The sequence below is a fragment of the Malaclemys terrapin genome, chromosome 7 (assembly GCF_027887155.1).
Source record: "Malaclemys terrapin pileata isolate rMalTer1 chromosome 7, rMalTer1.hap1, whole genome shotgun sequence".
Classification (NCBI taxonomy): Eukaryota; Metazoa; Chordata; order Testudines; family Emydidae; genus Malaclemys; species Malaclemys terrapin.
Genome location: NC_071511.1, coordinates 2,101,713 through 2,117,513, shown reverse-complemented (window position 1 = coordinate 2,117,513; position 15,801 = coordinate 2,101,713). Strand labels below are relative to the sequence as shown.

The 15,801-nt window shown below is 45.0% G+C and overlaps 1 protein-coding gene across 11 annotated transcripts in view; it reads left to right on the top strand.

Annotated features, from left to right (window-relative positions):
* Nucleotides 1-15,801, top strand: part of CFAP20DC (CFAP20 domain containing) — a 176,084-nt gene that overhangs the window by 136,186 nt on the left and 24,097 nt on the right. For all 11 annotated transcript variants that reach the window (XM_054033921.1, XM_054033920.1, XM_054033922.1 and 8 more), the window contains one exon: nucleotides 5,794-5,855. In XM_054033921.1, the coding sequence (XP_053889896.1) occupies nucleotides 5,794-5,855 (62 nt within the window). The remainder of the gene's footprint in view (nucleotides 1-5,793; nucleotides 5,856-15,801) is intronic.

Here is a 15,801-nt window from a genome sequence, read left to right as displayed (position 1 = left end):
AAGAAAAGCTAGTGTTCTCAACTCAAGAAGGGTTCGGCAAGATGCAGTCCCTGATCTCTAAGGTGTCACGGAATTGAGTATCATTAATCCATCTTTATCATAGTTACAGGGCTAGCTGGTCTCTCTGACTGCACCCCCTCTCCAATGCTAGGTCTCTTGTTCTTACCTGTGTCAGGACAGAATCTCACAATCCTTCCATTCTTAGGGTATGTCTACACTGCACACGCCGTACGGCAGTGTGTAACGTAAATACATTGCATGCCTCCCTAGCACTGATAGAAACAGTAGTGTAGATGGTGAGGCATTGCTTAGGCAAGTACAGTAAAGACACACCTAGGCTCTAAAGCAGTCGTTGTCAACCTGTTGCTTACGGGCCGCTTGTGGCCCAATCAGCCCACAGCTGCGGCCCATGTGACATCATCAGGGCCATAACTATGGCAGGTGCGGGAGGAGCACTTGCCTCGGGCGCATAGCCAGCAGGGGATACAAAAATGGGGCAGTGCAGGATTGGACCCAGTGTCAGTGCCCCCCCTTCCCAGGATCAGGGTGCTCAGTGCTCCCCACAGGATCCCGGATTCAGTGACCCTGGCTGGAACAGGCACCCCGGCACTAAGATCTCAGCAGCAGGCAGGCAGGGCAGGCTGCACAACTGAGCTCTGTGCAGCAGAGGTAGAAGACCAGAGGGTGCAGGGGTCTAGGGCCACGGGGAGGGGGATGCCACTGGTATATGGAGAACAGACTTTAGGTCGGGGGACTGTTGGCTGGAGGCAGTCCCTGGATGCGGGGGGTTGAGTGGTGGAGGGGGCAGTCCTTAGGGGACTGCGTGCTGAGGTAGGTGCTGGGAGGCAGTCCCTGGGTGGGGGACTGGATGTTGGAGGCAGAAGTTCCTGGGGGTGGGGGGCGTCATTCTGCCCTGGACAGGGCACCCTGTCTCTGCAGGGACACGTGTGCCAGCCCAGTGTTGGGGGGAGGGTCTGGATGCTGGCAGGACAGTCCCAGGAAGGTTGGGTGATTGAGGGCAGTCTGGGGAGGGGCTGAGGGGCAGGCCCTGAGTGGGGTTGGGTGCAGGGGGTGCAGTCTCTGGCGGGGGGGGAGGGGGCTAACATCAGTCAGGGCTCCCTATCTTTGGAGGCGGACTCCAGGAGCTCAGCCCAACCATGCCGTCAGCAGCAGCGCGGAAGTGAGGGTGGCAATACACCACGCCATGCCACCCTTACAGTAAATTAATTAATTTTAACAGTTAATGTTTTGACTGACTTTGCTCATTTAAAATGCTCTTGATAGATATTTGGCAGTGTTGTAATGAAAGGTACGATATCGATTTGAATCGTATTGCTGTCATATAACAAGCACTAAACTTTTTTTTTTTTTTGTAAATGTACAACTACACCTCTACCCCGATATAACGCTGTCCTCGGGAGCCAAAAAATCTTACTGTGTTATAGGTGAAACCGCGTTATATCGAACTTGCTTTGATCCGTCGGAGTTCGCAGCCCCGCACCCCCGGAGCGCTGCTTTATCGCATTATATCTGAATTTGTGTTATATCAGGTCGCATTATATCAGAGTAGAGGTGTAATATAGATATACAGTAGAACCTCAGCGTTATGAACACACACACAACTACACACCTCATTTGGAACTGGAGGTACACAATCAGGCAACAGCAGAGAGAAAAAAAAAGCAAATACAGTACTGTACTGTGTTAAATGTAAACTAATAAAAAAATTAAGGGAAAGCAGCGTATTTCTTCTGCGTAGTAAAATGTCAAAGCTGTATGAAGTCAATGTTCAGTTGTAAACTTTTGAAAGAACCACCATAACGCTTTGTTCAGAGTTACGAATATTTGAGTTATGAACAACCTCCATTCCCGATGTGTTCATATCTCTGAGGCTCTACTGTATTGTGCATCCCACATAACACAGAGGGAGCTGCATATGCAACCCACAATGGTAAATACATTGAGCACCACTGCCTTAGAATATGTATCCTACATTGCTGTCTACACAACCAAGCAGTGCTTCCCTGTCTCCACGGTTATTTTTAGCAGTGTAGTGTCCCACTGCTGGAGCCTTTCCCGCTGCCTCCCCTCTAGCAGAGCCTTTTACTGACGCATACATGTAGGTACATACAGTTTTCTTTTAACTGGGACCCAGGCACACTAACCTATCTAAGCCTACCACTTGTCACCCTGTAGAGCTGACATAGTTTCAGGAACCTCCATTTCCTCTCTTTGGGGATTAAATGGCCAGAGAATGAATATTCCCAGACAGCCATGTTCCTGAAAGCAAAGAAGTAAATGTTTGGCTAGGAAGAGAGTATTTTAGAAAAAGTATTGTATGTGTATTCATCAGGATGGGCAGAGATGGTGTCCCTAGCCTCTGTTTTCCAGAAGCTGGGAATGGGCGACAGGATGGATCACTTGATGATTCCCTGTTCTGTTCATTCCCTCTGGGGCACCTGACATTGGCCACTGTCAGAAAACAGGATACTGGGCTAGATGGACTTTTAGTCTGACCCAGTGTGGCCGTTCTTATGTTCTTAAGAATGTGGGAATTTTAAAAATGTTTTTGTGATCCACATACGAACCTCAGTCTCCCTGTGGGCTTTGTACAGCCATACTTTGAGTGGAAAGAAAAGCAATGGGGTGTTTGAGCCACCTATGTGTCTGGATGGAAACCAGAATCATTAACAAGAACTGAATAGAACCTACACATGTGAATGATGGATTTGGGACTGATAGACAAAGGGATGGGGAAGAGCGAAGATGGAGTTCACGGAAAGAGGGCCTGAAGAAGCCATGGCTTCCCCAATATACACTCTGTCCTAAGCCCACTTTCCTGATGCTAGTCCAAAGACTTTCAGACATGCAATTGAACATGAGCTCCCAGTGCAACACTGTGGCAGAAAGGGCTCGTTTCAGAGTCATGGAGACTACGGACCTGCTCTTGCAGAACAGCGTGGATCTCTGGGGTCCACTAAAGGGATATTCCCAGGAGACTGGTTGAAGGCCAGAGCATAGACCTGACCCTGTGAATGCATGACAAGAGGCATTTAGGAATAATGCCTGAACTATAAGTGGAAACAGTTAAGTGACCACCATGAGACCTCTTTTCCTTCCTGCCCTGACTACCCCAGTTGGTCCCCTATGGAAAAACACTTCCTCAAAAATATTCATGCTAATATATTATGCCAGTGGCAGATGCAAATACTGATTCAGATACACCACCTCTATATCTGTCACCTCAGCACTCCTAGACATTCTGGGCTTCCTCATATGTGCCTGCAGCTGTTCCCAACAAGAGATGAAAAGGAAAATGATGATTCCATTTACACAGCTCAGTCACTCCCTTGATGGAAACAGGAAGCCCACCTGATGGTAGGATACTCCAGGCCAGATTTTAAAGATACTTAAGCACCTAGTGAGATTTTCAAAAGCACCTTGGCACGTAAACACGCATTGATTTCAATGGGTGCTAGATACCTAGATACTATGGAAAATTCCACTGGGGCACCTAAATACCTTTAAAAACCTGGCCCTCCCTCTGTAATCCATACCCCCAAAATATTCTGACCACAAATGCCTGCCTTTCAGGAGGGAAGCACACCTGGGCCACTCTAATAAACTACTTCCAAAACATCCCATTTCTAGCAAAGAGTAGTCTGGTTGGCTCTTTGAGATTTCAGGGTCACTAGAAAGAGCATGTTATGGTTCAATCAGACAACTCTCTGTGACTGCATCTGAGGTGCCACAAGAAGTTCATCTATAACTTCGTGACTCTTAGCTTCCATCATGGCGATACACAGAAAGGAGCCACTGAACACAAAAATACTCCCATCCTCTTCTCCTTGGTCTGTCTCTCTCCTCTGGCTCTTCCCCCTGACAGTACATGCATGCTCTAGTCTCTCCGGTCTTGAAAAAAACCACACTTGACTCCACTTGCCTCTCTAATTAATGCCCCAGCTCTCTTCTCCATTTCATCTCTAAGATAATTTAACACACTGTCTACAATCGCAATCTCCTCCAATTCCATCCTAGACCCTGTCCAGCCTGGCTTTCAAAGTCTCTAATGACCTCTTCCTAGTCAGATCTCAGAATCAGTACTCCATCCTCATCCTCCTTGACCTGTCAACCACCCTTGACATTGTTGACCACGCTCTTCTTGAAATCTTGTTCTCCCCGGTTCTCCTCCTACCTCTCTAATCACTCCTTCAGCATGTCCTTTGGAAGATCCTCCCCTACTGCTTTCTGCAGGGTCTCCACAGGGCTCTGTCCTTGGTCCCCTTCTCTTCTCCTTATTTCTGGATAATCTCATCCACAAACACAAATTCAACTACCATCTCTAGGCTGGCGACTCACAGGTATACTTTTGTATTCCAGACCTGTCTCCTTCTGTACCAACTAAAATCTCAGCCTGTCTCTCTGTCATCTCCTCGTGAATGTCGAGCGACAAGCTTAAGCCAAACAGGAATAAAACTGAGCTCTTAATCTTCCCTCTCCCACCAAGCCTTCCCCAGTACTTCCATTCTCCGTCAAGACCACCACCCTGCCTGCCGCTCATTATTTCCTTGTGCTCCCCATTGGTCTGTCTGTATCCATGTGTTGTCTCTTGTCTTATACTTAGATTGTCAGCTCTTTGGGGTAGGGACTGTCTTTTTGTTCTGTATTTGTATTGTACAGTGCCTAGCACAGTGGAGATACTCATCCATGATTAGGTGCTCCTAGGAACTATGGAGATGCAAATAATATATAATACATTATAAGATGTAAGCAGACAGACAACAGAAACTGATCTTTAAACCCAGACATATCCCAGCTGATATCTTCACTAGGTCATCCCAAGGCGGATATATTCCCATCCAGTGAAAATGTAAAACCCAGGCTACTCTTTACTGGAGAACCAGATCAAAGATCACTGGGAACAGATGTTATGATTCATAGATAGCCTGACTGGGTGCTCTGGGTTTTCCCTTCTCTCCTACTACCCTTTTTTGGGATGTTCACGATCACAGTTTGATCAGTGATATGAACATCACTCCCCAGGGACATCTGTTTGATCACATCTCTCTCCACTTCCAAAAATCATGGGAACACGCTCATTTTGTTAATGTTGGTCCCTGTTTAAGACTCTATTCCTTTAATAAAGCTGCATGTTTGTTTTTAGTATTTCTCATTTCATTGTGTATTGACAATGTTTGTGTATGGTTATGTTTTAATTTGTCTGTGTCATGCCCTGAGTGCTTTGGGTGGAGCTGGGTGCTTTGTAAATATAATGATTATTCTTCTGTTACCTTGCACTGAGACAAAAATATATTCCTAAAATTTAGAGCTCTTGGATTTTTTTATATCAGTTTCTGAACATTCGTTTTTTATGTTAAATACACTGTTTCTTTTAACTAAAAATGTGATCCACATTATATAACATTAAAACTGAGTAGGACACCATCATGGAGATAAACATTGATAAACTAGAGTTAACAACGTTTCATAGGATTTGCATCTACTTTGTGCAAGGTGATCAAATCTCATGTAAATGCTTATACTGTAACTCAATGTACAATGATGTATAGGCATATCAACCACGAAAATCATCAATTTAAAATGTACTTTTACAAAATTGGAACCTGAATACCATTTTTGAAATTCCACCTCAGTGATGAAGACCATAGAATTCTAATATATCAGATACTACAAATATATTGTTCACAAAGGATTCTCTCTTATACCTCTAGATATACTGAAAAAATATTTGCACAGTTACCTTCTCACTACTGTTTTTTGTGTTTTCCACAGCCTGTCAATCAAGGTCATCATTATCAAAAAGAAATGAACCCACTTCCTCATTCCAATCCAAGGTAAGATTCTGTTTAGGGGCCAGGCAGTGAGAATTCAGTTAGAATATTCTGGCTAGTAAATGTGTCTTTTTTTGATTTCATCTTAAATCGTTTTTTCAATTGTTACCTCTTCATAGCGTTTTCCCACCGCTCTTTTTCTTCAGAGTTCTGTAACATTGCAGTGTGACCACATTATCCCAGGGTGCAGGACAGAACTCCACTATATGAAATAGCCATATGCACATAGTGTCATGCATGTAATGTAAGCGATGTAGGCCCTGATCCTGTGAAGTGGTGCATGACACAGTAGGACTTTGTGTGCACATCACATTGCAGGACTGGGGCTACAGTCATTTAGGGGTGTGGGTTGGTTTGTGTTGGGGAGGGCGGATTACATTCCTTGTAGTCAAGGAGCCCCATTCTTCACAAATGATACATGATTTTAACATTATGGAATTAGACAGGCCTTTAGTTACACAGCACTTTCAAGAGTAGAGTATTATGTAATAGTACTGGGGCATTTGCAGATTTAGTCTGTCTATAACGTATATAAACTATTCAAGTTTGAAGTTGTGTCTGTTCCCATTGTAATCAGGACCAAAACTCCCCTTGGCTTCAATGGGACCTTTTGAAAGAGAGAGAGAGAGAGAGACTTGTCCACCATCAGAAACCTCTTAAACTACTTTATCTGTGAAATCTTACGATCCTTTTGTCACCCCACCTGTCGAGCCTCCATATTGAACTGTAGTTCAGACAGACAGCTGTGTCTCATTTTTCATCTGACCCCAGTGATGCTCTCTTTGCTTTTCCAATGCTTGGCCAAGACTGTTTTCAGATGAAAGCAAGTTGCATGAAGTTTAATCTATCTGTAGGTGATGCTGGTGAGGCAGGGAAAAGATCTTGAGGGTGTGATATATTCCTCTATTACTGAAGAGGTCTGTTTGCTTTGTTTCAGGATATTAACAATCTGGGGATGCTTCTGGTGTCCAGTTGTCAGTAGTAAAGCACCTTTTCCATTTCTGTTCAGCTAAAACCTTGCCTTGTAGGTAACAATCAGTGAACTCCAGTTCCCGAGAGACGTCTCTCTGGAGTGTCCAGTCCCTCTCACTGGATGCTGTTATTAAGTTCACTGCCTCCAAAGAGATGGTGCCCACATTAGCTTGTTAGGTTAGCTGAAGATCAGCACTGAGAAAGTTTTGTAATAACACATGAATAAGTTTATTAACAAAGAACATAGGTTTAAGTGATTTCAAGTAAGAGTATGCTGTGTTGTTGTAGCCATGTCGGTCCCAGGGTATTAGAGACCTGGTGGGTGAGGCAATATCTTTTATTGGACAGACCTGAAGAAATGCTCTGTACGGCTCAAAAGCTTTTGTCTCTCACCAACAGAAGTTGGTCTAATAAAAAATACTATCTACCTTGTCTCTTCAGGTAAGAGTGAAAGAGATATGAAAGGTTACTAACAAAACATGCTTTCTAGTGACTAAAACTTAATGTCGGCAAGTTACAATCTTTGTCTAAGCGGGTCTCTCACCTATAGTCTGTTCCCAGCGACATCAACCCCCTTGGTTGAAGGATCCACCTTTCTCAGATTTCTAGAGCTCTGGCCTCTTGGGTCCTTTAGTGGCCAAAATGTTTTTTTGTTTCTACTTATAATTCCTAAAGTCCATTGTCTCTGTTTCAAGAGCCAGGCAGGCGTCCTAGGGGTATAGCTTCCATCCCTCTTGTGAATGCTAAGTGGTCATCCCCCCTGCTTGCTAGTTTGATAGCTGCGTTTACTGTATGTGTAAATGTACTTCCCTTGTTTCTGGGTTTATCAGGCTCAATTTACATTGCAGACGCAGTCAAGCAGGCAAAACAACGTTTCTTTGTCTAGGACAGGCTGGGCTTATGCATGCTGGACAAACACCTTTTACAAACATATTTGCAGCACACATCTATAATTCTTTATACTCTGCCTGTATGGGGGGGGAGGGATTGCTCAGTGGTTTGAGATTGGCCTGCTAAACCCAGGGTTGTGACTTCAATCCTTGAGGGGACCATTTAGGGAAGTGGAGTAAAAATCTGTCTGGGGATTGGTCCTGCTTTGAGCAGGTGGTTGGACTAGATGACCTCCTGAGGTCCCTTCCAACCCTGATATTCTACAATGAGGTGTTTGTAACCATTCGTTTCTCAGGCCTGGATTTCAGCACTGTCATCCATGCTTTTGTTATCCTAACGTGAAGTGCATGGGACTACTCTTGAAGATCCCTCGAAAGCATCAGCTGGTGCACTTGGCAGCTACCTGCATTCTTGGTGGTCCTTGTTCAGAGAGCATATTACAGCAGTTATTTGTTAGCAGGCCTGGCTTCCTCTTCTCTTTCATGTGTACATCAAGGTGTTGACTTTGGTCTACAAAGGCCATAGATAGCTTGAGACCTGCTTACCTATCCCAGCTCCCCAGATATAAATGCCAGGTAGCTAGTATGTGGGCATTCTGGGTGCAGGGCCCTTAATTCTGGAATTGATTTCTCTCTCTGGTCTGACAGTGCTCAAGTCTTCTATCTTTAGGGCATGGCTCATGGTCCATCTCTTTTTGCAGGCTTTTTCCCAAGGGAAGGATGAGTAGTTCATTTGTTAAACGTCATTGTTACAGTATATGAAATGTTGTGCATATGCTCAAACGCTTTAGTGCCAGGTGCATTTTATATACTGAAAAACTTAATAAACTCCTTTATCATACACATAAGATAAACATTTGAACATACCAGGTCAGGTTAATATGTTCAAGAAAGTTAGTTTGTGTTTTATATACAGATGCAAAGTCAAATTTTCTGGGCAAAAATTACTACCAGCTTTTGTACCGCTGTTTAATCTATCACACAGTAATCTTTAATTTTTTTACAAAATCATTTTTGACAAATGTGGGCAATCAAAATACCTGTAAAATACCTGACTTGCAATTGCCTCATAAATTCAGTATCCCTTCTGAGCTCCCAGAAAGGCATTATTGGGCTGTAAACATAGAAGACAATATTTTGAGGTCAGCTTGCATCAGGATATAAAAACTGGAGAAGATTTACGTAATGCAGGAGTATTTTATAGCCTGTGACTGAAAAATCATGATTCATATTGTTACATTTTATTTGAAGATGGAAAACTTAGAAATGTTGTTCACCATGGAGGAAAGGGGGACAAGTGAATGAGAAGAGAGATAAAACTGATGGTGATTCTAAAATGAGTGAGCTCCTGAACTATTCTTTAAAACTAGTTTTAACAAGCACTGTAAGAAAAAATGTGCATGTAACCTATGTAGAGGGGAGGCAAGTCAATTTACTTACCAGTCCTTTCAAATGAAAAATATAACACAGGCCTAACCCCAAAAATGGTTATAAATAAATACAGCGATTGGGTCTTCTGACAATCCGGGATCTTCTGCTGTCATGTAGGCTGAGCCTGGGTATTCTATTGACAATTAAATAAAGCATTTAGTTATACTGCATAACCAGTTGTTTCAGCATCCATGACATTGAGCACATACACAACTTCAAATAAGAGAAAGAAACTTGACAATTACTGCAGCTGTTAGGCTCACACGCTGTCGTTGGTTCAATGACATAACACACCTCACAAAGCCCTTTGGCCTCTGATCTGCGATTGTTCCTTTACGGTGTCTTCCCAGTCTCAATCTCACTGACTTCTGTAAAATTACAGGAAACCATATTGAGCTCCAACCCACAGATTCAAACTGGGTTATCCCTGGCAGTTCTCTCTTCTCCCTACAGAGTTGGGGGGGAGGCTGTGTGTGGATCTGACGGCTGCTCTGCCGGTCAGGACACAGGGCCATGCTTTGTGTCTCAATAACATACATATTCACACAAACACAAGCACCCGATTTACTTAATTCTAAGCTTGCTGCTTAGAACAACAAGACCAGGGCAGGAGCCTTTTAGGCTAGTAGCAAACTTCCCTATCCCTTTAACTATGACCCAGTGCTATATTTAAAAAAAAAATACTTATTTTCCTTCTTGGGTCTAAGGACTTTAGAGATGCTTGAACATATATCTGCTGCAGACCAATAAGGTCCAACTAACCTGTAAAATTACAGGAAACTGTATTGAGCTCCAACCCACAGATTCAGTATGGGTTATCCCTGGCAGTTCTCTCTTCTCCCAGCTGGGCTAGATCTGACTGGTGCTCAACAGGACTGACAGTTTTGTATCCCTGACAGCGCTCATTATTGATTGGCCAGGAGCTTCCAGCTTCTAACTAAAGCCAGGAGGATAGGGGCATGGGATGTGTTCACAAGCAGGCGTGTCTGCCCTTAAAGAAGTCTTCCACATCAGCTTCAGAACAGCTACTGAGCATGATTAACAACTTGCACTCCCTCTAGTGGGCTGAAATAGCAACTCCTTTGGATCACTCGGTTGGGGAATGTTTCGGTATCCGCTCAGAGCAAGTAGAAACGGCAGCTGTGATTACAGCAATAAGTTATTAGCTGAACACCATGAAATAAGAAAAAGAAAAGGGGGCTCCATCTGGACAGTTGGGAACTATCTAAATCCTCCTAAGCAGGGAGTAGCTGTTGCAGAGAAGCAGGTAGAAGAATATTTGAAAAATGGATCTATGCTGTGTAGATTAGCGGATGTGAATGATAGCCAACGTAATGGTATTGAGACAATCCACACAAGCAGTTTCCTTTTGAATAGTCGTGGACCACTGAGGAGGTACCAAATGACTGGGAAAAAGCGTGGGTGGTAATGTTATTCATAAAATACAGAGAGAGTGATCACGGCAGTTACTATCCAGTAAATTTAACTTCTTTCCCTAACCAAGTTAAGGAACAGATAGGAAAAGGAAACCTCTTAAAAGATAATGGCACTGAGTGCAATAAACAGAAAGGGCTAGAGCTAGACTCAGAGCCCAGGTCAGAAAGCCACCCTGGAATATCAGTACGGTTACACCAGACTGTGCTCCTCTGTGGGGTTCAGAACCTGCTAGCACAGTGAGACTGGTTGGCCGGGAGGGCCAGGCCCACCTGGAGAGATGCTGGATTCCAAGCCCGAGCCAGGCAGTTTCCATAAGTGGGACTCCTGTGACGTGCTGGCTGGATTTTAAAGTTGTTCTCCCCCAGCTGAGCCCAAAGAGGAAAGCAGTGGCGTTGCTGCCACTACCCTCACCTAGGAGTGATATCTCCTTCTAGTGCAGAGGGCTGCAAATTGCGACCCACCTTGCATGCAGCTGGTACTGCTTCATCCTCCATCAGCTTCATGTGGCATGGAAGGTCTGAAAGTTTTATAAAAAGAAATGCTAAATGCAGAGAAATATTGTACAGGCTTTCAGGCCCTGCAGGGCTGTAAAACCTGGCACAGCTCTCAAGAAGGCACTGAGAGCCAAGCTGTAGGCACTGTACGGACAGACTTTTTGAAGTTTCTACAGACTCTTTTCAGAAAATCTGTTCTTTCCAAAAAAGAGCCGATTTTCTGTCATGTTTTTTATTAAAGTTGAAAACGATTGCTATAAACACTGGCTATGCCTGGGACTCACCGGTTGTCACAACATTGGCATGGTGGCATACCAGGCTCTTCCCAAGCCACCTACTGAAATTTATGCTCTGAAGTTCAAGCAGTTGGTTTCCCAAGTAACTGCATAAACAAGCTAAGATGGGACATAAATATTTCAGCACTTAAACAGGGCTTCCTGTAATAAGAAACATATTTTATACCTCAGTAATCTCATACAAAAGATGCACAGCCAGATTTTCAGTCAGGCTTCAGCTGGGCTTGTGACTTTGCACCTGTCCAAAATAAATAAATAAATGTACCCACAATAAACTGGGGGCACAGATATTTGTAGTTAGATGTCTACCTGCTGTGGATTGTGGCCGCAGCATGAAAGGCCAGCACTTAAAATCTGACCCATGCTGTATGAGAGAGTTCTCTGATTAGGGTGACCAGACAGCAAATGTGAAAAATCGGGACAGGGGGTGGGGAGTAATAGGAGCTTAAATAAGAAAATGACCCAAAAATCGGGACTGTCCCTATAAAATCGGGACATCTGTAAGTAAGGTGGCTGGTCCATATCAGCGAGTTATGGGTATCGCACCTTTAAAAAGCATTTATGTGAAAAACCAGAGCAAAAACTAGAATGTTCGAGAGCCAGGAATTTAGGAGTGAGGATTCCACTTCTCAAGCAAGGCACTGAGACTCTCTCAGATAACTACCACAGCTTTCACTTTGCCCCAATATGCACCGGACAAGCACACTGACAGCTCAACACCTTAATCCCAATAAAACTGCAAGATTTAGGAAGTTTCCCAAAAGTCCCCAAAAGCCTAAACAGAATTGTCAATCTCCCAAAGACCCTGCTTAGGCTGTTTGGGGAGGGCGGGGGAGCTGACAAACGTCCCTAGACTAGTTGGGATCTCCTGGGCTTAATAAGGCTCCCATTGACTGGGAGTGATTTTGAAGGGCTCTTCCATGCCCCCACTAAGACTTGGGGGTGGGGTAAGGGCTCTGACCCCTAAAGATCCCAACAAGTCCAGCTGCTCTCCTTCCTGCTCCACGTCTCTTCCCACTCAAACTCCATGTTCTCCCCAGCCTGCCAATCCACCTTCCTGCAGACAGTTGCTATGGAAAGTATCTCTTTTGTAATTACTCTGTTGACTTTATAGTATTCAGTCCTACCCTCAGATATGTGGGGATAAAGGCACGGTAACTGATTGAGTAAAATAAGCAGCGGTTGCATTCAGTAGCACAGCACCCACAATCTGTGTCCTCTTTACTAGCATGTCTTGTGTTTATTTCGGCTTTGTTTGCTAACTGTTTACAAAAAAAGAAAAAAATGAAAACTAACCAAGGTTCTAAAACCCTGAAGAACTTATAAAGTATTTACTAAAATACTAACTGGAAATGGATGATGCTATCCAGGCCAGCATTTCGTTTAGATTTCTATTTTATCTATAAAAAGTGTCATTGCTGTGCTGTGGTTTAAATTCTTTAGAGCTTTGCCACTTGTGGTTGTGATATAAACATCCTTCTATCTATAACTGGCTGATAAGGGCCTGCAGTCTTTGACAAATGATTAATAGCCACTGACCTCAATTCACATTGGTTCAGTATAGGCTGACTGACGCAAGCTGTCTTGTCATCATAACCTACATGTATTACATTGGACTGATCAGGATGTCATCATTTTTCTTTCCTTTACAATCTCAAATATTTTTTTGCAACCAGTAAGCAGGATGTTTTCTCTCTCTTTTGGTGAATGAATCTTTTCAAACAGAAACAGATAAAGTGTACAGATCAATAAATTACCAAACAGAGGTTACATTGTATATCAGCTTCAGTTGTTTAATGGTATAATAAAATCTCAATTGATATGAAATTTGTACCATTCAGAATTATTTTTTGTTTCAGTGACTTGCAAATCAGAACATTTTAAGAGATTAACAACTTCAAAAGATTAGAAAAAAGTTATGTGCTTCTTCCTGAACATAGCAGAACCAAAATCCTTAATTATTACTTAATCACAGCATGATTTTCTAATTTTTGTTATGTCTGTCTACAGTGGGTAAGGTAATGAATCATAAAAATGGATAAGCTGCTTTCTGAATTCATTTTTTAGCTTAGTTTCAACCTTGAGGCCCGGAGGCTCAAATAAATGTATGATGTTGAAATCTTAACTAGAGAAACTTTTAAAAAGGAAACACACTTACTTGCTCACTCTACCGTAAATTTATTCAGATTAGGGGGGCACTCCTGCTACCTGCAGAGGAAGAACAAACTAGTGATTAAATCCCACAATAATAAAAATCAGGAGATCTAGTTCTTTCCCTGACACTGCCAGACTTCTTGTGTGATTTTGGATAAATCACTTTACCTGGAGGCCCTGGTTTTCCTCATATGCGAGATGTGAATAATTAGGGTTACTATCCGTCCGAGTTTCCCCGGACATGTCCGGCTTTTTCAGCTTTAAATGGCCGTCTGGGGGGGATTTCTAATAAGGTAGAAATGTCCGGGATTTCCCCCTTCCCCTCCTGCAGAGTGCGGTGCGGCTGATTGGACGGCTGGGCCTGATTGAAAGCCGCTCGCAGCCACTGGGGACTCTAGCAGCCAGAGTCCCTCCCCCTCCCCCGCTCCCTCCTCCCCCGCAGAGCAGCGCGGCACAGTGTTTGGCTGCACGTGGCGCCCGCAGCTCTGCCTCGGCCTGGTGGGGGGGGGGGGGCAGGCAAGGGACAGGGAATGGGGGGGTTAGATTGGTTGGGGGTTCTGGGGGGGCTGTCAGGAGAAGGGGGTGTAGAGAGCGGCTGGGGCAGGCAAGGGACAGGGAACGGGGGGGTTAGTTTGGTCAGGGGTTCTGGGGGGGGCTGTCAGGAGAAGGGGGTGTAGAGAGCGGTTGGGGCAGGCAAGGGACAGGGAACGGGGGGGTTAGATTGGTCGGGGTTCTGGGGGGGCTGTCAGGAGAAGGGAGTGTAGAGAGCAGTTGGGGCAGGCAAGGGACAGGGAACGGGGGGGGTAGATTGGTCGGGGGTTCGGGGGGGGGCTGTCAGGAGAAGGGGGTGTAGAGAGCGGTTGGGGCAGGCAAGGGACAGGGAACAGGGGGGGTTAGATTGGTCGGGGTTCTGGGGGGGCTGTCAGGAGAAGGGGGTGTAGAGAGCAGTTGGGGCAGGCAAGGGACAGGGAACGGGGGGGTTAGATTGGTTGGGAGTTCGGGGGGGGGCTGTCAGGAGAAGGGGGTGTAGAGAGCGGTTGGGGCAGGCAAGGGACAGGGAACAGGGGGGGTTAGATTGGTCGGGGTTCTGGGGGGGCTGTCAGGAGAAGGGGGTGTAGAGAGCAGTTGGGGCAGGCAAGGGACAGGGAACGGGGGGGTTAGATTGGTCGGGGGTTCGGGGGGGCTGTCAGGAGAAGGGGGTGTAGAGAGCAGTTGGGGCAGCCAAAGGACAGGGAATGGAGGGGTTAGATTGGTCGGGGTTCTGGGGGGGCTGTCAGGAGAAAGGGGTGTAGAGAGCGGCTGGGGCAGGCAGGGGACAGAGAACAGGGGGGGTTAGATTGGTCGGAGTTCGGGGGGGGGCTGTCAGGAGAAGGGGGTGTAGAGAGCGGTTGGGGAAGGCAAGGGACAGGGAACGGGGGAGGTTAGATTGGTCGGGGTTCTGGGGGGGCTGTCAGGAGAAGGGGGTGTAGAGAGCGGCTGGGGAAGGCAAGGGACAGGGAGCAGGGAGACTTAGATAGGGGGTAGGGTCTCAGGGGGCAGTTAGGGTGGGGGAGGGTCTCAGGAGAGGGCAGTCAGGGGACAGGTAGGGGGTAGGGGGATTCTGAGGGGGGCGGGAAGTGGGACGGGGCGGGGCTTGGGTGACACCCCATGTGCTCTTTTTTGATTGTTGAAATATGGTAACCCTACAATAATAAAACTTACTTCACAGAGTTATGGTGAAGCTAAATATATTTAATGGTTATAAGCCACTTGGAGATCCTCAAAAAGAAGGCACTTGAGTACAAAGTATTTATTATGGTTTATCTGATACATCCTATCAATAATGTTGTGACATTTGCCATATGTTAGCTGCAGTTTTGATTATATAACCCAATTTTTGAGTTTATAATTCAATACAAAAATGAATTCTGGCATGAACTGTTCCCACTCAATCACAGTAGCAGTAAGGTAGCTCAGAGATCAACAGGTAAGTGTTTTTTACAAGTATGTAAAATAAAGGAGGAAATCAGACTGATTATACTCAACTAACACATCTTTCAGTGCATGACTCCTGCCCACCCTCTGTATTTAAGTTGACTAAGTAAGCATGTGGCTTCTTCTCGGTTTCCTTTTCCTAAATCTCTCTGTTACTGAGTTCTCTTCACAACTCCTCATTTCCACAGGCATTCAGCATCTGCCCTTAACAGACAGCCTGAAATTTGTAATGGACATGCAAGATTCTGCTGCATGGGTCAGGTGCAAACTCCATGTATTGTCTTGAAAGTAAAACCTAGGG